This window comes from Amblyomma maculatum, chromosome 11 (assembly GCF_055883805.1).
Source record: "Amblyomma maculatum isolate TAMU_Amacu chromosome 11, ASM5588380v1, whole genome shotgun sequence".
NCBI lineage: Eukaryota > Metazoa > Arthropoda > Arachnida > Ixodida > Ixodidae > Amblyomma > Amblyomma maculatum.
Genome location: NC_139354.1, coordinates 23,132,431 through 23,159,459, shown reverse-complemented (window position 1 = coordinate 23,159,459; position 27,029 = coordinate 23,132,431). Strand labels below are relative to the sequence as shown.

Below are 27,029 nucleotides of genomic sequence, written 5' to 3'. Positions count from 1 at the left end.
TTACATGAAATCGTCTTCGAGATCAAAATACTCGCAACCAGTCTTGGTGATCGTAGAAACTGCTCAGCGTGTTAGTATCGGATTAAATTAGAAAAATATTGCTCACCAGCATTTTCTCAGTTGCTAATGCGTTCATTTATTCTAGTTAATTAAAGAAAGGTCCATGGTTGTGCGGATGTCGCACCGGTGAGCACAGCCTATCCGGGCTGGTCGCTGTCACAGTTAAGTAGGCCAGAAAGCTGCTGGCATAGGAGGTCTCAGCACAGTGTGGTTATGGAAATTCCATATATGAAATTCGGAGGCAACTCCACATTTGGTTCCCACGCCAGGATGTTTTCAACTGCGAAATGTTTGTCAAAGCGGAATACAGAATTTTTTTTTATTCTCCATTCTTCTCTGCGCTCTTGTGCCAATGCAAGGAAATAATTAGACATTTTGAAGCTCTCCGGCAGCCTAGAATATCCCTGTCAATAAAACTGACTATTGCTTTCACAGCCATATCGCAATTACGCTTGTGAAAAAAAGTCTCGTCCGCGATCGGCCAAGATTATTACAAAAGAAATTCCACTTCAAAGCAATATGTGCGCATCGGATTCCGTTCTTGGATGGGCACAGGCTGTTTCACATTTAGTGAGAAACAGGGAGTGTGTGACCATCGCCCAAATAAAACTGCTGCTGCCCAGATTCGGCGAGAATGGGATGCACCAGGCGCATGCGCGGAAAACACAGCCGGCCGTGCCTATTCCGCACGCGCCTTTGTCATCAATATATCCCCGACATGCCAGAGGCAGCGTTTCACCAAGCGCGACGACCACGTGCTCCCGCATTTCATCGAAGTGTGAAAGACCCTGTAGTTCATGGTCAAGCTCCGCAAACACGCCTGGCGGAGACCGGCGAGCGCGCGGAATCTTCGCGCCAAAACATAGTCGCAGCATCGACCTACTCGAGACACGTTGCTTGTGACGCCGGCAACAATCCCGAGATAACCCTGGAGTGTCTGCGTACGCTGCACCGAGCCGGAAAGCGCTCACCGGCACGACGAGCTAGACACACACATACAAAAATAAAAATAAAACAGAAACATCAAACAGGGATGTCGCAGCCAGATCCGTCGCAGACGCAGCTGCTGCGCTTTGCGCGCGCACATGAACGTGTCAGCCTCTCGCAGCGCCAATGCCTCCTCAAGCAGCGGAATAGGCGACAGCCGCAGCGGACACATGTACGGCCACGTAGCGACTGCTTTCCGGCCTTAACGCCCGACCGATGGTCGTTGTTTTGTTTTTATCGATGGCTATATCGGCGGCGGAATAGAAACATGGCGTCGCCGGGGCAGATTTGTTTACGAAAGGCTGGCGTGCGTAACTGCCTTGAAAAAAGAGCTCGCGAAGAATGCCCGAGATGTATGAATGTGTGACCCGGAATCGAGCTTAGTCAAGAAGGCGCCCCGATTCTGAGGTGTACGCTTGTGCCTGGCCCTACCCAAAATGTGTGAGTCACTATTTCACCACTTAGCATTCTCTCCCGCTCTATGTTCCCCTGTTACAGTGCTGTGGGTCCTCGTTTTTAAACTTTTGAGCGCGAAACAGTTAAGGACGCCGTTGTTCAAAAACTCCGGCGTTGTCGGTGTTGGTGTTGTTAGCGGAGAACACGAATATGCCTCTGACACGTGACATTTAACGACATGGTCCGACGCTGATTGGTCGGCTGGTTGTGTGAACCAATTAGACGACATCACATGGTAGAGTTGGCAGGAGTTGTCAATGGGGGGCGCAACTTAAGAGCTACGCAATATTTCCTCCAACGTCTCAATCCTCGTAGAATTCCGCTTCAAATATTTCGTTGCTGAAAATCACTTTGCATTGGTATGAGTTGATCGACGCCAAGCTGCGAATTACCTCTGGCGTTGCGTTTCCAAACTGAAAAACTAGCCACTCCATGCAGTTAGTCGCTTATAATTAAACAGCGGTCGCTGCGACGGACCTAAGCCATGCATCCTTAAAAAAAAAAAGGCGATGTGAAAAAAATATCATTTCAGGGCTTGATCGGAAACACACTGCAGGACGCATATTCCGCAGCATATACTTTCGTTCCTAACATATTTATGTGCCATTTCCCACCAATCCCCAAATCGATAATGCAGAGGCTAATGGATCATGGGGTTTATTAAAAGCGTTGTTCCTTGTGGGAAACATTCAATAGTTGGGGTCCGAGAGACCGAACGCGGTGTAATGCCAGGTGATATTAACACGATCATTCAAGACCTCTATCAATGGAGTAAAGCGAACTTCCTGAAATTTAATACGAAAAAAACAAAGGCAGTCATATTTACTCCCAGGCAATCAAAAACACCACACTTGTTAAATATCTCATTAGGATCCGAACCAATAGAATTTGTTGATTCAGTTAAAACACTTGGCGTATATCTACACAAAAATATGCTATCAGACACTCACGTTAATTATGCTATAACCAAAATATATAAATTAAATAAAATACTAGCGAGGTTTTATTCTTTCCTGCCACAAGCTATTAAACTGCACATATACAATGCCTTAATTTTTTCACATATAAGTTAGTGCTTTCTCGTTTGGGGGAGAACAGCCGTCACAAATCGAAATCGTTTGCACGTGCTCAAAAATAAATCTATTCGGCATATCGTAGGGGTCGACTCGCAAGCCTACACAGGTGAATATTTACTTCGGCCTAATGTAAGAAGTGTACATAATCAATACCTAAATACATTTTCAAAAAGATATAAACAACAGCATCGTAACCGCCAGCAAGAATTAAAATATAGGGCCCAGTTAACTCGATCAACACATGTACGGGACACACGCTTTTCAGAACCTTGGAAAGTTCCTTATTCACGGACAAATTATTACCAACAAATGCTACGTCGTTCATTACCAACACTATTAAACAGTCTCGAACGTAACGGAATTGACATTAGCCACATTAGTATTTCAAGAAATAGGTATTTCCTGTCTGAGCAAGCATCAGCCAACTCGTACTAAATATAGCTACTGAAATAATAACATGCACTTCTGTGTAAAACCGTTTGCCTTTATGACTATGTACAGTCTGTGTCAAAAATGTAAAGCTCAGGGTATTTGCTTCTTGGCCATGGCGTGCGGCCTGTAATGCATTTCCAATGTTCTCAATTTCTTGGTGGTAAGAAGGGTTTTTGTCCTACCCTCTCCAATGGAAAGGAACTCCACTAGTTCTAAATTAACGCCACTACATGGCTCAGAAGCAGATCCCCTGGGCTTTAAACTTTTGACACAGACTGTACCTGTATGCAATTTCCATTCTGTTTGTAAATTACTACAGTTAATTTGTTTTGCTTTGTTCTTGCTGCACATGTAAGTTCCACAAGAGAGCTTTGCAAGACCATTCTATAATGTTTAACTTTGTACATTTTGTTTGCTTTGTTTCGTGAAAAGCATGAGTATGTTTTATATAATGTCCACCTGTGTGCCGTCAATGTATGCCATGAAAAAGGGGGCTTGAGCGCAATCAAGTGAAGATGTTTCACTTTTTGCTCGAACCTCCTCCGTTTATTTGTTTTCTGACGGATAATAAACTGCATTTGAATTTGAAAAAAAAAAGAAGAAAAACTGCCATTTGCAGTCATGTGAAGTCTCGAGATTCTTAAAGTGTGCCATACCTCAAAAGATTGGAAAGCGTGGTTGAGGATGGAATGAGTAAAGGACAACATGAATGGCGCCCGTATCAATGAGACTTCTGTACGGCGACGCCCGCAATATGAATGCGAACAAGTGGCTGTCTGCTGTTTTCTATAACTGCGTGCGTAGGCGAAAGTGCTTCGTTAGAACAGGCAGAGCCTCTTTGTCATTTCTGTTCTCGCAGCTGCAGTACAAACACAGCTTCACAAACGAAGTTTCGTAACAAAGATCTCAAGTCGCACGGCGTAGTCCTCAACGAGTGACGTGAATCTTCGTCGAATTTCTGTAGTTTTGAAAAACACGCATCGTTAAATGTTTATGTGTTTATTCACAGTGAACACAAATATCGTCGCGAGCTTGTTTCGGCTAGTTGGTACTTTCTTAGTACATATTTGGTACATAGCTGGTACAATATTTCAGTTGAGAACACTTTCATTTTTGAGTGACACGTCATTTGCTTCCTTACCCTACTGCTAGAAACGATTACATTATTTGCGAGCCCCTGTGAAACACATCGAAAAACGAAATGCCATCCTTATCTTCCTCGCTCCTGCACGTACGAATGTCAATCTTTTATTTTTTTAAGCCCTGCCTTTTCAGGCAAGTGCCTATCACGATGGGCTGTCAAATCAATGTTGTAGGATCGTATCTCTTCCGCGGCAGCCACATTTGAGGAGGGGGGGGGGGGGGGTGCAAAACCTAAGGGAGCTCAAACGTACTACGATGTCACTGCAAGTTATATATACCAGCTGTGATTTGGTAGGGACAATACAGCAGCGACAATACAAAGCGAATGAAACCGACAGAGATGGACAGATGACGGTTTTCGCCAGTGGCGTGGTGTCTGTTTCACCCAACAGAATTAACCGAGGATCAAACGGATAAGCTTACGGTGTGACACGTGAAGAGGCCCCTCTACGCTGACATTCGTAAACAAACCAGAAGCACATTTTGTGCTGCGCGGTGATATCGCAATATACCATGATAATTTTAATCAGGGCCGATATTCCATGCGCATACTCTCCGTGCGTGCTTCGTCGGCGTTGGATTTTGTTTCCGCCCGTATACGCAGTGAAACTTGAAAAGATACACGTGCTTACCTTACACACACGGGCAATGTCTGATGGCGACAGTCGCAGCCAGACTGTCAATGGCCTCTGTACAACTAGCACGCAGTTCGCCAAACCCGTACGCGTCTGGGCTCGCGCCACGCAATGAAGCAGCATCTGCGTAAATACAGCAGCAGACACAGAGTAATAACCTCGAAGGACACATATAGACCTATACGGCACCTCAGTGCAATTAAGTGCAATACGAAATTACAATACCAAGGGGAATATTTCATTCAGTCTGGCAATCCAGACATAATAGAGGTAAGCTTGCAAGTTCTATTCATCCGCCGTGGGAAAACCCTGCCACGCATTACCGAGCTCGGGAGAAAACACGCTTGATGCCGAAAACGGCCAACGGGATGCTGACTCCAAAACGACGTGCACACAAAGCGCTTACTTGGCGTAGAACGTTAATGCGATGCAAGGCGGCGCGTATCAGTGTTTCGAGCAAAGCCGACCTCCCATTTTTAAAGATAGGCTTTTGTAGACACGAGAACGCCTCCTGGGGCCCCGTAAGTTGGTGTTATAAGGTGTCAAACGTGGGGAATAAAGTTAAACACAGGGTTGGTTTAATAAATTTCGATAATTGACTCTTTAAGCATTACCATTCGACATTTAGGTGTAAGCATAGATTGGTAGCCTGTTATCATCTATAGCCATATCACTTTATAAAATTTCTAAAACGCCGTTACCTTTGGCACTGTGGCTGAACAAAATCTGGCTATCTCGCGCCAAAGAAAAAAAAAATGAGCGATTTCAAAAAATCTTCGAAGTCTTTCAATGGCTCGAATTCGACACAAGCTGCGACGTTGCTTGTGTCGCATATCCGATATGTTTCGTACAGGAAGCTATTAATCGCAAATATTTTGGCGATCTCATTGTACGTTGTCTGCTCTCGACCTGTAATGGATAGTTGGGGAATGAAATGAGGAAACAAATTGGTTGGAGGCACTAAGGTCTCTCTTAAGTGCGGTAAGGTGAGAGCCTTTCCTGCGGCTCTTTGTACTCAATTGTCGCTTTTTCGCAGATTTTTTACTTTTTTTTTTCCTTTTTCTTTGCTCCTTTTCTCCCCTCTTTTTTCTTTTTACTCATTATACTTTTTCTCTTTTGGTTGTTTTTGTTTCTTTTACTGTTTTTAAATGTTTTTTTTTCTCTTTCATTCACTGATTATTTTCTAGTTTAACTGTAACGAAATGACGAGCCCTGACATTAAAGCTTTGCAACTTTTTTGCAAGTTTCTTGCACAATTTTGACGTATCTTGCACAATTTCGACGTCCGTGGCTTTTTTAACGTCTGTACACTGTACTAATGCCCATGGCTATTTGGACGTCGAAATGACTTTTTTGGCTCTAATAAATGTAATTACTCCACATCAACAAAATTTTGCACGTATAGACATCTTTTCCACCCTATACCTCATACAGTCATTCGTGTTTACTAATAAATCACGTCATTCTTCGACAGGGATGTGATAAACTCGCGGATAGGCGCACTTTCTGCGCACACCAATGAGCCTATAAAGGTTTTCGCCTTAAAATGTGGCGTCTGGTCCGGCCCATGGCATGGAATTGTGGTCGCAGCCCCATATACAGGATCACCTTTCCACTGTACCTATATCGCGCCTGCGTAGAGTTTGTTGTCTCGTTTTCTATTGTTGTGAGCATGACCATACTCTAGGTCCTATGTCGCTAGCTACGCACTGCGGTGCTTAAGATGAAAAACATTAAACAATGCCTCAGTCTGTGTGTGGCAGGGGTTCGTGCTCTTATTACATATTCAAAAAACAATTCCATGGAAACACTTAGGGTTGCGTAGGCTTAATAATGCGAAAGCGGAGACACGACCTTAAGTATTATTGGAGCCCCTTCACATTGCACCTATACAGCGCCGCCACGGCCGCCACTCCCATGCTGATGCAAGCCCTCAAACGCTGGAGTCCACGCACAAAGCTCGTTTGTCGGCACGTAACACTCGGACCCGTACTGAGAGATGCTTTTTAAGTTGTTGTTGTTGTGGCTGTAGGAAGAAGGAAAAGAAAATGTACGGGCCTGAAGATAAAGTTGAAATCATGTTTCGAAACTTCCATTTGCAAATCATGAAACGATTAGAATCCATTCTACCCCTCCACATCCCGCCCCCGGCACAAGTTATTCAACCCTCCCCCCCCCCCCCTATTATTGCCAACCATTAACCAAAATGGCTCCGCGAAGCCGGGAAATTGGGGTATGGCAGTGAAACTGCAGGGTGTATCGAAACAAAAAAGGCAACTTGCAGTTCCATATTCAAGCCCTCCAAAAACCTCCAGACGTTATTGCCCTACAAGAAACAAACGCAATCGTAAAATTACCAGGCTATAAGGTTTTCCAATCTCAGATTGATGAACGCAGAGGGCGACTCCCTGCCACTGCAACTCTCATTCAGAGAAATGTAGTAGCGATACAACACAACATAGACGGAACAACAGTACCTCATACACTCATCTAAATCCTTCCGCAGGGTAAGGAAAACATAAGCTGCTTTGTCCTCAATGTATACAGCTCGCCCAAAGACAAAGGCACCGAGATCCCAGGTCTCCTTCAGAAGGTCGTTAGAGCAGCAGGGAGAGCTCAACTTCTAATCGTCGGTGACTTTAACGCCCAACATACCGCATGGGGATACAGAAAATGCAGTACCAAAGGAACCAAAATTTGGATTGCAGCACAAAATCTTGGCCTCTCTTTTCTCAAAGACGCGCAAATTGCCACAAGAATAGGTAATATCGTCAGTATCGATACATCTCCAGATCTCACGCTGTCTAAAAACATTGGCGATATTCGGTAGTGAAACACGGGTGTCCCACTTGTCAGTGATCATTATATTATCTCAACCGCTTTCCAAATCCAAGCCAACAAGCCCCCAAAACGACCATCAAAATTACGGATTGGGACAAAAATTCGCAAAATTCGGGAGCAAATCGCTCCAACCGATATCTCTAACCTGGAGAAATGGATCTCTGATCTTACCTTAGATGTAGAACATGCCACTCCATTGGCACCTGCGTCTGCAGAGCAACATACCATGGACAATAAATTACTCCACATGTGGGAAGCGCATGCTAGCCTTCTTAGACGCTGGAAAACACAGCGCAACAACAGGACACTACGTGTAAAAATTGCTCACTTAGAAAGGGAGATTGAGCAGTACTCTCTTGAATTAGAAAAGCAACAGTGGGGCCAAATTTGCGATAGCATGAATGGACAGCTAGGCACCAAAAAGACGTGGCTCCTACTTAAGCATCTTCTAGACCCCAGTAACCTTAAATCGACTCAAAAAGACCAATTGGTTCGACTTGTACACTAGTATCCGGGTACACAGGACGCACTCATTAATGAACTCCAACAACGATATGTAAACACCACAGACAATGGACCGCTGCCAGACTACATTGGGTTGGATAATGCGTACCTCGACAGGGACATCGAGGATGCGGAAGTCTGGCAAGCGCTGGGTCAACTGCGCACAGGCGCAGCACCTGGAACGGACGGAATAACCAATAAAGTTCTCCGAAATCTGGACCCTAAGTCGATCCTCGCCCTAACGGAATTCCTTAACCATCATTGGCAATCAGGCACCCTCCCACAATGCTGGAAGCATGCCAATATTACTTTCATACCTAAACATGGCAAAAAGCTAGCGCTAGAACATTTGAGGCCCATCTCCCTGACCTCTTGCCTGGGAAAACTATTTGAGCACATTATCCTTACTAGGCTCCAGAACTACGTTGAGGACAACGGTCTCCTCCCGGACACAATGATTGGTTTCAGGGCAAACTTATCTACCCAAACTGTTATGATTCGTCTCAAAAGGGATATAATCGACAGGGACAGAAACAAACATACCAGAGCCGTCCTGGGCCTTGACTTAAACAAGGCCTTTGACAACGTCTCACACAGAATCATCCTTGAAAATCTAAGTAGTATTAATCCAGGCATCAGAACATACAATTATATCAAATCATTTTTGTTTAAACGTACAGCCTCATAACACTAGGAAACATAACATCCGCCCCAATAACGTTAGGAACACAAGGTACACCGCAAGGCTCGGTCCTTTCCCCATTTCTCTTCAATTTGGCACTCATCCGCCTCCCGGGTATGCTAGCCGAAATTCCAAATTTGCACCACACCTTCTATGCTGATGATATCACCCTCTGGACCAATAAAGGTAACGATGGCGAAATCGAGGAAACTCTGCAATTGGCAGTTGACCAGGTAGAAAATTACGCCGCAGAAGCAGGACTCACTTGCTCACAGCTCAAATCTTAACTCCTCATCATTCGAGGTAAAGGGAGAGGTCATCAAGATTCTATTCCCATTACTGTTAAGGTTAACGGACAACCCATACCAGAAGTCCAGACACTGAGGGTGTTGGGCCTCTTAATCCAGAGTAATGGCAAGAATGCGGAGACAATTAACAGGCTTTCTGCCACTACCCATCAGACAATCCGTCTGATTAAACGAATTGCCAACAGGAGAAGGGGCATGAGAGAGAAAGACCTGTGCAGATTAGTGCAGGCATTTGTTCTCAGTCGCTTCACCTACTCAGTGCCCTACCTACAGCTCTATGCCGCAGAGAAGACCAAGCTGGAGTGCCTCACCAGACAAGCATTCAAAGCGGCACTAGGGCTTCCTCATTACACATCTACAGAAAAATTTCTTCAACTCGGCATTCACAACACACTCGAGGAACTTTGCGCGGCCCACATCACCACACAGATTGCGCGGCTGACAAAAACTAAAACAGGCAGAAGCATCCTCGGCGCACTGGACGCAAATTCACAGTCAGAAATAGATGAACCGAGAGATCTACCCACACCAATCAGGAAGCGGCTCACCATGAAGCCTCTGCCCAAAAACATGCATCCTATACACCACGAGGGTAGGAGGATGGCCAGGGCCCTGGCTCTTCATAAGACTCATAAGCACCAACCGGGTGTTATCTACGTTGATGCGGCTGAGTATGCAGTTCCAAAAAGAGCATTTGCAGTGGCAGGGGTTACGGGAACACACGCCACAGCCTTCTCGGCCTCCCTCCGTGTACGCACATCCGAAATGGCCGAGGAGGCAGCCATCGCTTTAGCCATTACAAGTTCAGAGGCAGATATTATCATCAGCGACTCCAAGACCGCCATACACAATTTCGCCCGAGGTAGAATTGCACAATTTACTCTAAATATTCTTAATAAGATTCCCTTCCCAGATAGAGACATTGAATTGATTTGGGTACCGGCACATTCTGGCAACCCTGGAAACGAGGCGGCTCACCAGACAGCCCGAGGTTTAGTCGGCCGGGCGGTGACCACCTCCGCTCCTGGGACAGCCAAGGATAATCTTATATCACTTCATGATTTGACCCACCACTTCCGCCTTGAACGAAGGAAGTTTCCGCCCCCGCACAAGCGTCTAAGCAAAGAACACGAAATTACCTGGAGGAGACTCCAAACAAACTCCTTTCCAAACCCAGCCAATTTTCTCCTGACTGCACACTGTGCGATGAAAGAGCTACCCTCAACCATATACTCTGGGGATGCAAAGAGGACCCCCCACCTCCAGAATTAGGAGGAATCCTGCATCCAGATGACTGGGAGACCCTGCTGCGCAGCTCGGACCCGTGCATACAAGACCGGATCCTCAAGCGCGCCTACGAGGTCGCTAACAGGCTTGACCTGCTGGCCATCTAGTAGGGCAATATAACTCGGCCCTATATAACTATTCGGCTAAATAAAGGTTTCTTCTCTCTCTCTGCTACTGGCTCTGTAGCTGAGCCACCTCCGCTGCCTCGTGTGGACGGAAGAGAAAATAGAGAAGAAAGGAAGAAGAGCGAAAGAAAGATGCGCGCCGCAACAACAGCCGGCGTCCACCACCGAAGCAGTGGCGGGTGCAATGAAGGCCTACAACAGATACAATTCGGTGGCTGGCTAGCCCCCGCCGCAAGCGGCGTTGATCTACCGTCCCAGCCGCGTAGGGCCAGGAACTGCCACCCTTCAGGATCCGCCTTTTAAGTTAATTTAAGGAAACGCGCCTTACCTGTCACACTTTCTTCGTGAACACATGCACCCCACCGTAAGGGAAGAGAGAAAGGTGAGAATGAAAGCGGAGAAAGAGAAAGAGAGCAGGGCAGCGGAGTAATTTCGGCCACCTGGGCATATTCAATGTGCACTGCCATCGCACAGTACACGGACGTCTTTTCATGTCGCTTCCATCGAAACGTAGCCGCAGGCGGTCTGGTTTGAATCCGGGTATTAGGGGGTGCATGTGACGACCCTGTACTCTTTCTTTTTTTCCTTCTTTCTTTCTTTTGTTCTTTATTTCCTCCTTTCTCTCTCTCTCTCATGCTAAAACCTTGTCATGACTGTGAGGTAAGAACTAAATTGAAATTCCAATTATTACAATGTTTCTATATTTTCTGTATGTTCCAGTAAAAAAGGACTGGAATTAACGCTTATTAATAAACGGATGTTCAGTACTGTACGATGTATTGTGGGCAGGGTGAAGAGCATCGCTGGGCGACCGACACCAAGTGCTTGCACAAGCGCTTTAGCGAGTGATGCAGAATGCCAGGCGCGTGAATGCTGCTCATAGCTAGCTTAAATTGCTGAAAAATAGAGATGATTGATTAACTGCGGGGTGATTTAGCGCACCAATGCTTGTTGACGTTGAGGAGTTCTGAATGCGGCCACTTTAGTAGGGCGCACTTCGTGGTGGCGACTTAAAAAAAGCATCCGGAATCGAGTAATTTTCACAGGTGGTGAAACACATTTAGGCACACTACAGCAAACAATAATTATCATATTAGTTTTATTGACTAAGAGTACGTCTCATATTATAGTACTTTTGTACTTTCCTTCCCGTTGTGCATTGCCGAGTTTAAACCTGAAATTTGGACTGAGAGCATAATATATTTAGGTGATGTTTTAGGACGGAAAGTATTTAACCTAAAATGTTGGTAAATGATTGCCCCTATTTGCGCCTGAGGTTGAGTATGAGGCGCTGTGAGCTATCAATTGTAAGTCGACGATTTAAACTTAAACATGTGCTTGTTGTCTTAGTCCATGATTTCGTTTTGTGGGTCGTGCCATTTCGAACCGCTTCAGAATACTACGGCTTTGTGAACTCACACCTGAATCAGCAGCAGGCACCTATCCCTGTCTTACTTAATGTGATGCTGCTGGCAGGACATCAACTTCTTGTGATACCATGTAGCCTTATTTTATGCAGAACAGAATGGTTGCTTATACAGAAATCTATTAAGCAGCAGTACGTGTGTGCTTTCCATGCTCTGTAAGGGCGAAGAAAACTAGTATAATTTGCGACATGAGAAGGAATGCTACTGCACCCCGCTATGGCTCGTTGGTAGTCCACCAAGTCCTAATGAAGCGAGTCAATCCAAGCGTAATACGTAGAATATGAGAACAGAGAGAAAATAACGAGCTTTGCGATAGAGTGCACGTAGAACGGCGTGGTCAACAACAGTAAGAGTTGTTATTTGAGAGTGTTCGATTTAAATTTTCGTGCTATTTGATTCGAATTTAAGTAACTAAATGGGACGAAATCTACTTGATCGAAAGGAACAATGGCCTGCGATTTTTGTTTTTTGTCCAAAAGGGGTGGGGTCGGAACCTTATATATTTTACGGGATTTCTTTCCCAAGGTAGCCGAGGCTGGGGGCAGCCTGTATCCGTGTACAAACCGAGGGGTACACTGAGATATAGGATTAAAGCCCGCACCTCCTGTCCGTGAAGCATGGAGGTGATCAAACCCGTCTTGAAATCAATCTTTTCATATTCGCTCGTCTTTCTCAGGTTGGAGTGAATAGGAAAAGACATTACGCCTCGTAGGCTTATTACATAAAGCTGATTTATGCCGAATATTGTTTCATTGCAGCACTTTTTTCTAGGAACAAACCGCCATCGTCTCACGGTGAGCCAGGGCATGTGAGGAGAACCGGATATAAAGTACTCAAAGATATCGATGAGGATTCTATAGACGACGACGTCAGCCGTAATTTGTTGCTTCACGATACGCACGAATGCGGTCAGGAACTAACTCTCAAAAGGGACGTAGGACTACTGAGCAGCATCACACTCCTCCTTGGAGCGATCATAGGTGAGGCATTCTGTCCTGCGCGCCGCGTCTTGTTGGGATATATCTCTGTTTTGATATATCGCCTCATGTCACTACTGAAATGACGCACTGCATAAATATGCACGGCTTATGCTTACTTTATGGCTTCGCCGTAATCTTTTAAAGTATTTAGGAAAAAGCAAAATTTCTTTTTCCTGAATGACAGTATTCTGAATATAATGTCCTTCTTTTAGGTACTGGCATATTTATCACACCTGGAAACGTTCTGCGAAATTCGAAGACGATCAGCATCGATCTTCTATTATGGACCCTTGGTGGCGTCAACGCATTTATCGGTAAATACATACACTATGTTTCCTGTTACTTTCCCGACTTGCGAAATAAATGTTGACAATAGCTCTCCCACTGACTATAAGGATCAAACAAAGTACCTAAAAGCTGTTCTCTCGTTCCAAAACGTGAAGCAATATAGGTCAACTGCGAACTGCCCTCAGTGGACCGCGCATGCAAGCCTCAGTGACAGGGTAAAGTGTTCACTTAGTCTAAATAAGCCTTGCTTCACGAGCGCAAAGCTAGCAAGTAGCCTAACCATAATAAGGGGAATACATCGTCTTTGAAACAAGAGTTTGTAGCTGGAACATGTAAGAAAGTTATACAGGCCCCTTAAGCTTTGAAATCTTTTAAGGTAAGGAACACCTTTGCTATTATGTTTCGCGCGCCGTAAAGGTTTTACAATAAACAGGGAGCAGCAAACTTCGTTGCTTAGTTACTTTGGACAAAAAGGAATGTAGGTACACTCCCTGCCTCCAAAGCTCTTCGAGCAGCAAATAGATGATATTTGAGCGGGGAGGATTTTTTTCAGAACGTCTACCGTGCTCAGGGCGTTTAGGAGCAACTTATTACACTCAAGACAGTAAGGCAGGAGGAAATGTGTGCCCAGGTTCTTGAACTTGGAGTCCGTTCTGACGTACGATTCCTTATACTACAAGTGCTGGTCCGCTGGAACACCTACTGGAGAACGAATGACGTTTACGAGACCGTATTCTTTCAACATCCTGATGACCAACAGTCTAACCTTTCGTTATATGCTGCCTGAATATACAAGTCAATTTTAGGCCTCAATACTTCAGGCAGTACCACCAGTAAAAGCGACGTGAGCTAATACGGCTTTATAAATAAAACTGGGTATTTTACAGCTGCAAGCTGTAAGCGGCTTTACTTTCAATGAAAACTGTATACAACAGAGTGGTTGATTAAGAGTTTTTTCTGATCTGATTTTCTTTTTGTTTCGACGGGATTCTATACGCATTAATAGGCTGTTTCTGTAGGTAGTTTCTGTACAGAAGGGGCGCGGGCGGATTGATTGAATACACCATCCACGTATTTTATCGCCAATTTTAGGCTAGCCATGCATATTCATGAAGGTTGCTCCCGTGTGCGCTGCACAGGAGGTAGCGTATGTATCTTTCGCTCATATATAAAGGAATTAAATGCCGTATTCTTGCATAGAAACGGCAGGTGCAGTTGTATTTCTCCATCGCGCATTTATGTACAATGCTTTCCCTATTTTGTGTGTAGTCTTTATGGCCCGATTCTTTATCTTATCCTCAAATCACCAACTATCTTGACGCTCCGTCTTATTAATTAAATACTGAATGATGAATAACTACTTGCTCTAAACGCTACGCCAGCGTGCCGAGTGCAAAGAGCCCTTGGTGATATACCCATACTTGTATCTATCATGATTAACTTTTCCGCTCTAATTTACTTCGAAATAAATACTGTACGCCAGAATTTTCAGACGTGAATAAACAAGACGTTATGTGGACCTTCGCCGAACTGCAAAATATGGTAATGGCAGTGGGATTCAGAAATCGAGGCAGGGAAAGCGCAACAAGAATTATTCTTCAGAGTCTTTTAGCGACCGCTAGGTGTACTAAAATGAACGGGCACGACTAAAACAATTCGCAATCCTCTCCAGTAAAACCGAAACAGGAAGTGAAGAAACTGAAGTTTTGTGACAGGTGAAGAAATTAAACCGTACAAATCTATGAAAGCGTTTTAATATTTTCATAAGCGAGCAAAGCCAAGAGCCACACCTGCGTGAGGGCATCGGTGGTCGGCGCGCCGTTTTTAGAGGTGAGTAAATAGCGCCATGTCTGTTCTTTTACCTAGCGCTGTCACCTCTGTCGACTTGCAAGTAACGTGTTACAACTGTATCAAGAGTTATCGCTGCCCATTTCGTCGTTGCGAGCTTAGGCTCCATGCGTTATGTGCATTTCAAGCAGTGCTACGTTGCCGACACTGCTCGCTGTGTGTGCTGTTTAGCCTTGAGTGCGTGGCAGTACTTGCTCGACCTTCTGTCACCCAAATTAAGCAAATGCATTGCTTAGCTCTATTGCTGGAACAGCGCCTATGCAAGCTTCGATCGGTAGTTTGCCGACTACCTTTCACTACATGATCAGCTTCGGGCTGTCCAGGAGGCCGGCGCGGCGGCGGAGAGCTTCGGGCTCTCTGTGCCGACGTGGGAGCTGCCCTCTACGCCTAGCCGAGTGTCCTTCAGGACCCCTACTATGGGAAATAAAGTTTTATCAATCAATCAATCAATCAATCAATCAATCAATCAATCAATCAATCAATCAATCAATCAATCAATCAATCAATCAATCACTAGAAATGTACGTTTCGCGACCATGCCAGCTTTTGAATGGGGACAATTAATGCGCTTTCTCTTCAAGGTGTGTTCTGCCTCAGTGGCAGATAACAACGGATTTAATGAACTGCAAGTCATGTTGCGCGCATTGGGCAGCCGGCTACTTTTGCTGTTGAGTTGTTGAATGGGTGAATGCCTGTTGCAGCACCGAATAGGCAGTGTTATGTTCCGGAGCACGAAAATATCGCTGCTGTGTACTCCATGCGCATAGAGGGCTCCCCATCAAACAGTGGATGCGGAAGTATTTAAGAACTTGATAAATCTTTACGGATCACTTGCAATGTACGATGGGCCCCTGACACCGAACCTGATACTGCGCGAGCCGATGCTCGCTGATGCCACCGGCAACTTCCAGCATGGCGGACGAGGCGTGATGATGCTCGCGCCATCTTGTAGTACGACCTCAGTGAATACCACCTATATTTTCCTGTGAATTGAAATTATATTTTCCTCTTAATTGAAATTCCGCCCATCAAGCCTTATGCACCATCTCGCCCAATGACAAGTTTTGTTAAATTACTTTTCTTAAGACAAGGTTTCCTTTACGTGTGACTCCTTTCTCTTCTGATGTGACTCTTCTCACGTCCCAATCTGCGCTTCCCTCTTAGTTGATTACAGCCGCCATACTTCTACGCCCAAGAGCGTCACCTATCGTCCGTCTTAGTATACAGCTGCACGCGTTAGTAAGCACAGCGCAGAATAGATGGCGACACTAGTGTAGAAAGAGCGGTGTGTATGAAGGTCAAGACCGAATAAACATTTCGCGGCGCTCGTCCCACGGGCCACATTACTTCCGCATCACACTATCATATTTCATAGGCCCTTCTTACCATCGAGAATATGCCCTATAAAACTAGCCTTTCGAGCTTAAAATATACGCCCATGATAAGTAACCTTTTGTGGACATCACATTCTCTTCAGTTTAATAACCTTCAAGAGCGCGCGCGCGCGCGCATCATCGAAACAGTTTGTATGCTCTTGTTCTCACCCATAATGTTATGTGCAGGCCAGTTTAAAAAAAATGCAACCATAAAGTTGCAGACGTAGGCAGGTAGACAGACCATGGTATTTGCACCATGTGCATTCACAATTGTCTTGCCAATACCAAAAATATTGGGGAGCCCTGAGACGATGTAGCAGTGATAACAATGTCCGAGAGACCTAATTTTCATCTACGAAAATTTTCGAGCACTAAAAGGAGGCGACAATGGTGCCCGCTTTTCTTCTCTGCATATAGTTATGCAGTAAAGTACGCATTCTGCCGAACAAAAAAAGGCATTCAGATCCATACCGAGCCGCTAAAATAGATCAATTGTTCATGTTAAAGTTTTCGGACTTCCCCATACAACCAAACTATTAAAACGGTTTAAGAAACAAAACCGAACGCACGGGATGCAAAGCAAAAATTATTCCAGTATTTTGGAAAGCTTAACTTTTAGAATCGCACAAGTTCTCGTTAAAACATTTGATATTGCTCCGGTACATACAGCTATATATTTTTAATTGGTCTTCCGCTTACGACAATCTTTGTAAAGTGGTAACTTACTTAGTCTACGATTCATGCGGTGCTGATAGTAGCCGCACTTCATGCGAATGGGTTTTACTGAGGACAGGTCACTCCTCAAATCTTTATAAGGTCATCTTTTGTGTAACATATTCCCTCGATCACATCGCTGTATAATTAGTCCACGGTGTGCAACATCTGTTCCCTTTATTGACGTTACCTTCCAACTACCGTAGGACAAGCCATCCTTATTAGAGGACGCTGTTGTTTGAGAACTCGAGTGCTGTGTGATATTGCCGTACTAATGTTCTGCATATGGCAAGCGGGTGTTTAGATAATAGTTTCTCTGTATAGACATGCTTGACTTTTGATGAGTTCGAATTAAGAAGGGTATCGTAGACTTCTGCGATATCCTTGAACCTAGCAAGTAAGGGAACCACGAAAGTTTATTGGTCGTAGAGTTTAGCTCTGTCTTCTCAATTGTCGATTATGGCGATATCTGCTCCGGTGAAGCATAAGCCGATAACAGACGCATTAAAACATACTGAGAGCAAGAAAACGCAACTTTATGACCTACTCTTAGAGTTTCAACTGCAATGATAATATCGAAGGAGGCCTTTTAATATCAGTAAAAAATTTCTACGTCTATTGGGTTTAGAAGAAATTACATTAGTAATCGCCAGACTGGAAGCTTAATAATGCTGATATCTCCAACAATTGCATTGCAGACTCACTGCACGAGTAATTAAGCAGCATGTGGATCATCAGCTTTGGTTGTTAACTGCAGTGTTGTTAGGTTATATTGTAGAGTGATCTTCGATCCATTATTACCGTCTCACCACAGTCATCAGCCTGGCGACGTTCAGGGCAAGACAGGCTCTGCCCAGGACTCTGCCCTACCTCTCCAGTCAACCCAATGTTGTTCCCGTGGCGGTTGCCCTATCCAAATAAACATCTCAATCTATTTTCTGCAATCCAAAAGAAAAAAATTCAAGATTAAGGCCTTTAAATTAGGCCATTACTAAATAATGCAGCCGATTTCGACTCTCACCTTATAACATAGTGTTAAAGAGTAGTTCTGTACTACATAACTTGCGGGAAGAACAAACAAAAGAAGCAACTTAGGAAACCCCCTGAAAAGTGCAGGTGGTCTCTGCTCAGCTGAGCTGGGTGCGTTGCTACCGGCATCTGGCGGTGACTACGCTTTCTTTTTGGCTGCCGGGCGGCCGTACGGTGCCTTTGGTGACCTCCCGGCTTTCTTCTTCGCCTGGACGTGTTTCTTCGTGGAACCCGCTGCCACTTCCATACAGGGACTGACCTTCTCGGCATACCTGCTTAGTCTGCCATACCCCAACTGCACACCACCTTACGAAGTCAACGTCTTAGTCGCATCGCTCTTTCTGAGTAAGTTGTCTCCAGACTACTCTAAATAACGTTGCGCCTCGTTGTATAGCTTACAGGGACTACGTTACATTAGTGCTGATGTGCAGACCAGAAGAATGCACACTGAAATTTGGCTACATTTCGGTCGGGCGTAATGTTGATTTACTTGTAACTCAATTCTGCGTGTAGTTATGTATTTTCACTGAAGGCTCTAGAGATACAGCGTACCAGAGAAGAGGTTGTGCGCGCACAAAATATGCGGAACTGGCTTTAAACAATGATCACTCTTAACGGAAGTACGACTGTAACGAATGAACTCAAACAACAGTTAAGAATTTAAAGATACTGTTTAGAAAATTAGGGTTAGGCATTCCCAATATAAAAGCTAAAGAACGTAAACTGATCTTGCGTTCTCGAAATCCGAATATATAAGCCATAAAACGTAAGCTGATCCTGCGTTCTTATTATGAGCAAATAATCTCCCTCAGTGATTTACGTAATCTCAATTCTGTATAAATGTGCCTTTCGTCATTACTACCAGTGCAAGAGCGCGCTTTGATGCAGATCTTGTCGCCTGGAACTGATATTTTCGAAATACTAAAAAATCTTTTACGAGCTTGTTCTTCAGGGCGTTGAAAAGAAGATGGGTCTCAACAAGTCATACCCATGTTGCATTTTTCTCTCTCTCGTCGAGATATTTATGTGCGAGTCCAAAAGTCTTCCCAATTCAGCGAACAATCTGCAATTATGCATAATACGTTCGACCACCAAAGCAATACAAGTGAATCCCAGGTAAACTCGATGTTCCTAATTAAATGCATGAAGAGAAAAGCAAATAGTCACGAAAGTTGATTCCGAAGTTGCATTTTCGTACACGTACATTTTTGGGACCTTCAATCTCTCATTTCAATAAATAATTTTTCATATTGGCAGAATGACGTAAAAGGAATTTTTATACACATGTGTAAAAAGCCAAATTTATCAGGGGTGAACGCTTTTAATGTCATGTGCGGCAATAAAATATTGCCGCGCGGACAACTGGCGGGTACAAAGGCAAACAGGAGCAACCGATCAACAGGAGAACGCAATTAGGCGCCATTGACGTCTTGTCAACTAGGAACACGTGCTGGCAGTCACTGGAGCAGATTCTCGCGTTCCCTGTGATCATAGGAGCTGAGAGGAAGCGCAGTTAGCAGCTTGCCACCTTTTATCACGTGGTTCCAGGCTGCCTGAAAGAGTTGCAGATAAAAGCATAGTGTGGACACTTGCATCAAACTGTTCTTCTCTCTAAAACGACTGTTGTGTTTTGTTATGTATTACTTTTTCAGAAAGAAAAAAGGCGCATTTTTTTCCAAGCAATGTCGTGGTATAAAGAGAATATTTTTTCCTTGACACTTCTTTTCGGCTCTTTCTGCGGGTGATGACGCAGACAGAATGTCAGGATGTCACACAACTTTCTCGATTATCCTATTTTATTTTACCGACAGTTTCGGACGGCGTACCGTGCTTCTTCAGGGTAAAATTGAGATTCTCTTTTTTACCCTGAAGAAGGATGGTGCACTCGTAAGCAAAAGAGAAGGGGAAATCGAAGTGGAATGCCATTACGGCATCACAGTTATTCGTCATGAAAATGCAAGTACGTCCCTCTGTGATTTTTCCGTCATTAGGGCGCTCGACTACTGTACCCAAGGATGCAAGATTGAATCGCGGTTGCGGTGGCCGCTTTTAGATTGAGGCAAAAAGCAAGAGAGCGCGTGTGCTGTGCGATGTCAGTGCACGTTAAAGAACCCCAGGAGATCCAAATTTCCGGAGCCCTCCACTACGGTAGCCTTAGTTTTTCGGGACGTTAAATCCCGCAAACCAAACAAAATACAAGTACATTCTGGAGCAGGGTGTGAAATCATGAAACGTTGCTTAAAAGCTAGCATGTGAGTGAACATCAGAAAATGTGCATTGTGGTCTACCTGGCGGTAGCGCATCATAGGAAAATAGAAGTTTTGAGGATAATTTCCTTTTTCACGCATTATTCGTTTCCGTCCTACCTTTCTTTTAATTTCCTTCACGTGAAAAAAGCATCCGTCATTTCGAAGGTCGTATTCCCTTAAAACGTCGGGAATAACGGGAGGAGCAAGGTACTCAGACAGCTTAGATGGTTGATTTTGCCATAATGGACAATTAAGCTGCTATTATAGTCTGAAACGTTGCCTCTTGGACAACATTGGCTCGCAAATGAAATCGTTCAAACGAGGCAACCTAAATTGATTTACATGGAGGACAGCATTCAAGCGACTGCATGAGCCAACCAAGGGCTACATCTCGACCTCAGCTGAGTGAGGGGCCAGAAGAAAATAATATTATTTCCAAAAAGATTATCGCTTTATGTCGTCCTTTGTCCTTAATGTGTTTACCCAACAGTCTAATGTTACCTGCAGCTCTATAGAGTCAACCTTAATATTGCCGAGCATCGTGGATCGAATACCTTGCATCCGTTTACATCGGACATCTTTAGACGGTGCGATGTGTTTAGCCGAAAAAAGAAAGCCTGAGAGAGGTACAAATGCAGCGTTACCGTTGACCTAAAGTGCAGCGCAGTTGTGCATAACCTGTTTAGGTAGAAGGCATCCTTTACATATCCTGTCTTTGCGAGAATGGAGCCTCGTGTTGATGACGGTTCCGGCATAAGGCGGCAAGCGCTAAAGGCCACCCGCTGGCATGACGCGAATAGGCTGTCAACATCTGCTGGTGCTGTTGCAGGCGATGTCTGTTTTATTGAGACGGAGAGCAAGATGCCCGCAAGCTTGGCGGTCTCACGTGGCGCTTTGATGTGAAGAATAATCACGGAAGCTTGTCTCCTGCTTCCCGTTGCCGCCTTCAGTTTACACGTCGCCCTGTGAATTATCTGTATTTCTATTGTTAGCACAATCGTTGCTCCGCCTACTTAATGCGGTAACGGATCCTGATATCCTTCCTTTTCACTTTCTCTTCGCAGCTTTGGCAGCGGCGATGAACTGCTTCTCTGTAAAGATGTCCTCGAAGGTCCAGGATATATTTTCGGGGTTAAAGTGCGCATTCCTGTATGCAGTCATTATCACAGGCGCTGTGCATGCATTTCGAGGTAGGTTGGGTGTAAGAACTGCCATGATAAGATTGCGGTTATATAAATAAAGAGTGCCATAATATGGTGCTCCTTTATCTTCTTTTTTTTTTCTCATGGAAATTAGGAAATCATATCTGGGATGCTCAGACCTCCGATACTCAACCCTCGGCCGGTGACCTTGCAGCGGCAACGTACTCTGCGATCTACTGCTACTCCGGATGGTAGTTCACTTCACTCATTTCTTGCCGCGACAGACCTTTAGGTGTCGCTTTGGCGCAACAGATTAACCGCTAATGGCATTCAAAGAGAAAAGAATCTTGGTATTGGCGAAAGAAACTCATGGTATTGAGCAATATCGAGCGGCTAATAAATTACCGCAATTCAAATGCCAGCAATGACTTTGTTTACTTTATTCATACAATACCAACGTTTGAAATTGCCGGGAATGATACACTGCGAACAGATTGAACTATATAAACTGATTACAGCCTTCTAATGTCTGAACGTATATGATAATGAAGGTTTAGTTATCTGGAAAATGTATAAAAAATTACCGATCTGTTTATCTTAGGGCTAACCGCGCTTTATTTTCAGCTGTCATGGGTAGTTCCGGTTTTGCACGATTTATTACCTTGACTTTTCATGGTTTCTGTTAATGTTGTTTTCCCTAGAATAGGATGACACATTTTATGCATACCTTCCAAGACGGCAGGGGTGACAGGTACATACAGCCCCACTTTAACAAAGCCACACAAAGATCTTTGCATTGCTTATTGGAGAAGTGTGCTTAACTCAGGATTCCAAAGGTGCCGTTGGGTTTATTACCATCACCAAAGAGCAGCAGTTGACAGCTACTGCCAAGCCTTAAATACCATTTTTTCTCGGGACGTCATAGAAATGAAAGTCTATCAATGAGCGGTGACGTCACCTTTAAACTACCACCTGCCTGAAACATGTTCTTGAGGACGACCGGGCGGGCAGACGCACACACCTACGCATGCAATCCCTCTCACCTGCACACACAAAGGCTTTTAGGAGAGCGGAAGCCCTAGCGATAACGCACTAAAATGAACTGATATCGAGGACATAATCTGATTTTAGGGCGAAAGCCTTTGTAAGCTCATGAGTGTGGACAGGATTCGTGCGTTCGCGGAGGATGTCACATCGTATTGTCGAGAAATGAACTGAATGATGAGTAAAAGGTTACTTATATGAGGTAGAGGATGAAACAAAATGTCTTTGTGCCCAATATCGTTGCTGTGGAGTAAATATTTAAATAATTGAACACAAAAAGTCAATTAGACGTTAGAATATCCAGGAACGTGGATATACCGTGCAGATATCAAAACAACCCCGGACGTCAAAACTGTGCAAAAGAATGAGGGAGTAAAGAAAATAACCAGAAGGGAAAGAAGTGTAAACAGTAGAAAAAAAAGGACAAAAGAAAAGAGAGAGAAATGAAGCAAGTGAGTGCAAATAGTCACAGGAAAGGCTTTCGCCTTACCACACTCTATGTGCGGTAACATCTAAGTAAGAGATCTAAGTGCCTCCAAGGAATTTTCTCCTGCAGACTGTGGTGTTGTGAGCACTCTCTATTTGTGTGCTGAGAAGTACACTCATATGATTAGACAAGCCAAGCGTCGGAATTTTGTGTGCTGTCACTCTGATTGGCTGAGCTGTTTCGTGACATAATTAGAAGTTTCCATAAAGACCTCCATAAGGAGATTGCCATAGCAATCGCCGGGCTCTCCACACACATATTCACACGCACCCTCCATTTCTTCTTTCGTAGTTCGCAGCTTCAAAAAATCGCGAGCCTGTATCTTACAGGAGGTAGTAGTTGGTACGTCACAAGTCAAGGCGCTGGTATATGAAGGGTGAAATGACAATCGACCACCGTTGTATATCATGTGCACCTCTCTGATGAGCTCGGCTGTTTCCTGACGTGACATCCATGTGTTCTCGCTCATGTAATTGAAGTTGAGGCTGGCTTAGCTTAGCCTATAATTGACCGATGACTGGCAATGATCTCACCTTCGACTTTTGACTTCATGTTGTTTGGACCCTTGATTTACCCAAATGCCTCGACCTGAACCATACCAGTACCCCTTAGCACACTACCATTGGGTTAATCAAGTCGAGCCTCTCCTACTTTTTCTAACACTGACACATAAGTTTGAACTTTACCATCTTGGCTAACGAACGAGCCATCAAGAAGGTTATTAACGCCAAGGCATTAAAATCAACGTCATCAGGTTATTGAGTGGCGACAAAATATTCCAACTTATATTCAAAATGTGTCTGCACTAAGTTCGCCTTTTCACCATGTGAACGTCAGCAAAGGGCGACAAAAACTAAAATAATCAACCTACCATCGAAAAATAAATATTTAACAACTTTACCCCAAGCGGCCTCTTTGGTTAAAAGCGTAGCACGCAGTCGAAGACATAAAAGGTGCTTTTAATACCCTTAAATAACTTGATATAGCAATGAAGTTGAACCCCGCCGGGGTGGCGCTGTGGTTACGGCGCTCGACTACTGTTCCCAAGGAAGCGGGATAGAATCCCGGCCTCGCCGGCCGGTTTTCGATGGAGACGAAAAGTAAGGCGCCCGTGTGCTGTGCGATGTCAGTGCACGTTAAAGAACCTCAGGTGGCCGAATTTTCCGGAGTCCTCCACTACGGTGTCTCTTATAGCCTGAGTCACTTTGGGACGTTAAACCCCATAAACTGAATCAAACCGATCAAGTTTACATATGAACGTATTTTCTGCGTGGGTGGATGAAATAGCATGTATGCGGATAACTGGAAGAGGAAATAATATATCTTGATTAGCGCCCAGTTGTTCGTTCACGGTGATTATTAATAAATAGCGACACTGTGTAAACTCACACATCTAGTTTTGCGTTTGGATTGCGGAAGAAAAGTGCAATGTGCTTCATCTAGACTGCCATGATCTGTATAAAATCAGCATAACAATATCTACCCTCACTCACGCAGGAACTGCATCACATGCGTCGCTGAAGAGATCAAGAATCCTGGCAGAAATATTCCCATCGCCATCACAGCCAGCGTGATCATAACTGTAATAACCTACTTGCTCACAAACCTTGCCTTCTTTGTGGTGCTTGACGCTGAGACAATCGCAAGCACGGACGCGGTTGCCGTGACCTTCGTTCGGGCCACCTGGGGTCGCGGCATGGCCGCCGTCATGCCGCTGGTCATCGCACTCACTGTGTTCGGGTCTACATGTGCGGACGTGCTTGCCTCTTCGAGGATCTTCTTCGCTGCTAGTCGAGAAGGGCATCTGACCCGCTTCATGTCCTTCGTTCATGTACAAAATTCAGTGCCTCTTGCGGCCGTGGTTGGTCGCTGCATCTTGTCCCTTATCTTCACCCTCGTAGGCTCCGTTCACTTCTTAATAGAGGTTAGTATTCTGCTTGGCAACGTCTGGGAAGCGGCCTGCGTCGTCAGCTTGCTCCTGCTGCGCCGTTCCATGAGGGACTCGCCCAGACCATACAGAGTACCAACGGTGATCGCCGTCTTCCGACTGTTGGTGTGCATCGCCCTAGCTGCTGTGACCCTAGTGCAAGCAAGGCGGTACGCGTACCAATACGCCTTGTTGGCGGCCACGTTCGCAACCGGTGCTATTTACTATTATTTGTTTGTATGGAAGAAGATTAGGCTTCGTGGATGTGAGCGTATCTGCGTGTTCCTGCAGAAGTGTCTTAATTCTGCTCCATGCGCAAGCGAACTTGAAAAGCTCGTGAAAGACGAAGAACGCATCGTTCACTGGGACTAGTCCCGACTTGCTGTGATATTTATGTGATAAGCTCTCTACAGTTGCCTTGAAGAAAGGAGGGGGCTGAGTATGCGGGACTGTTTCGACAGCAGTTCTTTTGCTGAGCAATCAAATCCACTGTCTTTGTTTTACCGGTACCTTCATCTTGTGCCACAAGACAAGAGTTAAAATTAAGAAAAAGATATCTGTGAAAAATTGTTCCGTGAAAAAGATTTTAAACCAAAAGTTTTTATTTTTCTCTCGGAAGCACATTAATAAAGATGTTACGGCGGTTCAGTATGCTCCCTTCCTTCGACGTGTAACATCAGTAAGGAATGAAATACAAAGTACTAATGCGCTGGGAAAATGACATTGTTTTATTCGGGGGAAGCTTATTTCTAGCACAGGCGTTTTTCTGTCAGAAGGCGTGGAGCTGTTCTTCGCAGGAAATATTTGATTTTTGTTGTATTATAAGTCGCGTCTTCGCGTTTCATTAGTAATCACACCAGTTGGGAAACTCCGCTTGAAAAAGCATCTAGTTTTAATACGTATACTTTTCGGGTGAATGGGATCGATGGATGGAGTATAGGAGTGTCTCCATTGAAACGGGGCGGTAGCAGCTGCTATCATGCTCGTGTTTTTTCATATATCTTATTATTGTTTTACATCGCTTAACTATACCACCATTCTGTTTATTGAATTTGTGTTTCTACATTACTGACATTATGTTACTTTTCGGCTTTTAGGCCACCAATCTTCCAATAGTTTTCAATTGTCGCGCCATCTAGAAGCGGTCAATAGAAGCTTTCTGAGATTGCCGTCATTGCCTTCTGGAAATTTTTTTTTCTCTTTTTCTAACCTAATTACTTCTACGACTGTTACATGTAATATCATTTGCTCCTGCAAATCTTCAGTGTATTGGACTTTCCCTCTGGTTGTGCATTTATCAAAAATATGAAAGTTTGCAACTTAAGCAGAGTTTTGTTTAGTTGCCGCGGACGCCGCCATGGCCACTATTCGTAAACACCCGAATTTCGACCAATCAGAACCGCCATTTGTTTTACACATGTGCCCTATGGGAAGTTTCGCAACTGGTAATATTAAAGAGTTCTAGCTGTCGTCAAAAATGTTAGCGCAACCGCTTTTTCTCACCTCCGTCACACTCCCTACCTCATAACAGCACACCTTCGCGTGTTTCTAATGAAGTAATACCAGAATAGTGCGCAATTTACGTATGGTTAAAGCATTCTGTGCACTGCGCTGTTTGTATGGACAACAGGGGCTCAGAACCTGATACAAGACTCGTGTACCTGCTGTAAGCGGAGAAGGAAGAAAGCATTAATTGATAGTCATTAGGCGACGAAAATAGTGATCGTTAGCGGGACCCCGGCAGACGATCAGTGTCTTCGGGATCAAAATTAGGACGACCAAAAAAAAAAGGGTTTTACTGCTCATGCTCCTCCTTTCTTGCACCAGGCACACAAATCTCTCTCAGCAAATTGTCAGCGTCTGTTGATCACGTCAGAGATACATTGTATGACATATTATGTTCAGTTGTGCAACAACTATTCTTCGAATGCCCCCTCGTGAAAAAAGGCAAAAGCAGTCCTTCGCCGCTGGAGGCGGCTCTA

At 44.5% G+C, this 27,029-nt stretch overlaps 1 protein-coding gene across 4 annotated transcripts; it reads left to right on the top strand.

Annotated features, from left to right (window-relative positions):
- The first annotated feature begins 1,124 nt into the window (after positions 1 to 1,124).
- On the top strand, positions 1,125 to 25,892 carry LOC146173132 (Y+L amino acid transporter 2-like). Of its 4 annotated transcripts, none has more exons than XM_084583162.1 (7): positions 1,125 to 1,486; positions 12,722 to 12,943; positions 13,156 to 13,257; positions 18,281 to 18,543; positions 21,512 to 21,637; positions 21,744 to 21,840; positions 24,618 to 25,889. In XM_084583162.1, exons 2-7 carry the CDS (start codon positions 12,867 to 12,869, stop codon positions 25,417 to 25,419), a joined length of 1,467 nt encoding a protein of 488 aa, XP_084439288.1. In that variant the 5' UTR covers positions 1,125 to 1,486; positions 12,722 to 12,866; the 3' UTR covers positions 25,420 to 25,889. The 4 variants fall into 4 exon arrangements, with proteins under 4 accessions (XP_084439288.1, XP_084439287.1, XP_084439290.1 ...); XM_084583161.1 differs by having other exon boundaries at positions 1,125 to 1,488; positions 18,286 to 18,543; positions 24,618 to 25,884; XM_084583164.1 differs by lacking the exon at positions 12,722 to 12,943 and having other exon boundaries at positions 1,125 to 1,488; positions 24,618 to 25,892.
- The last annotated feature ends 1,137 nt before the right edge of the window (positions 25,893 to 27,029 follow it).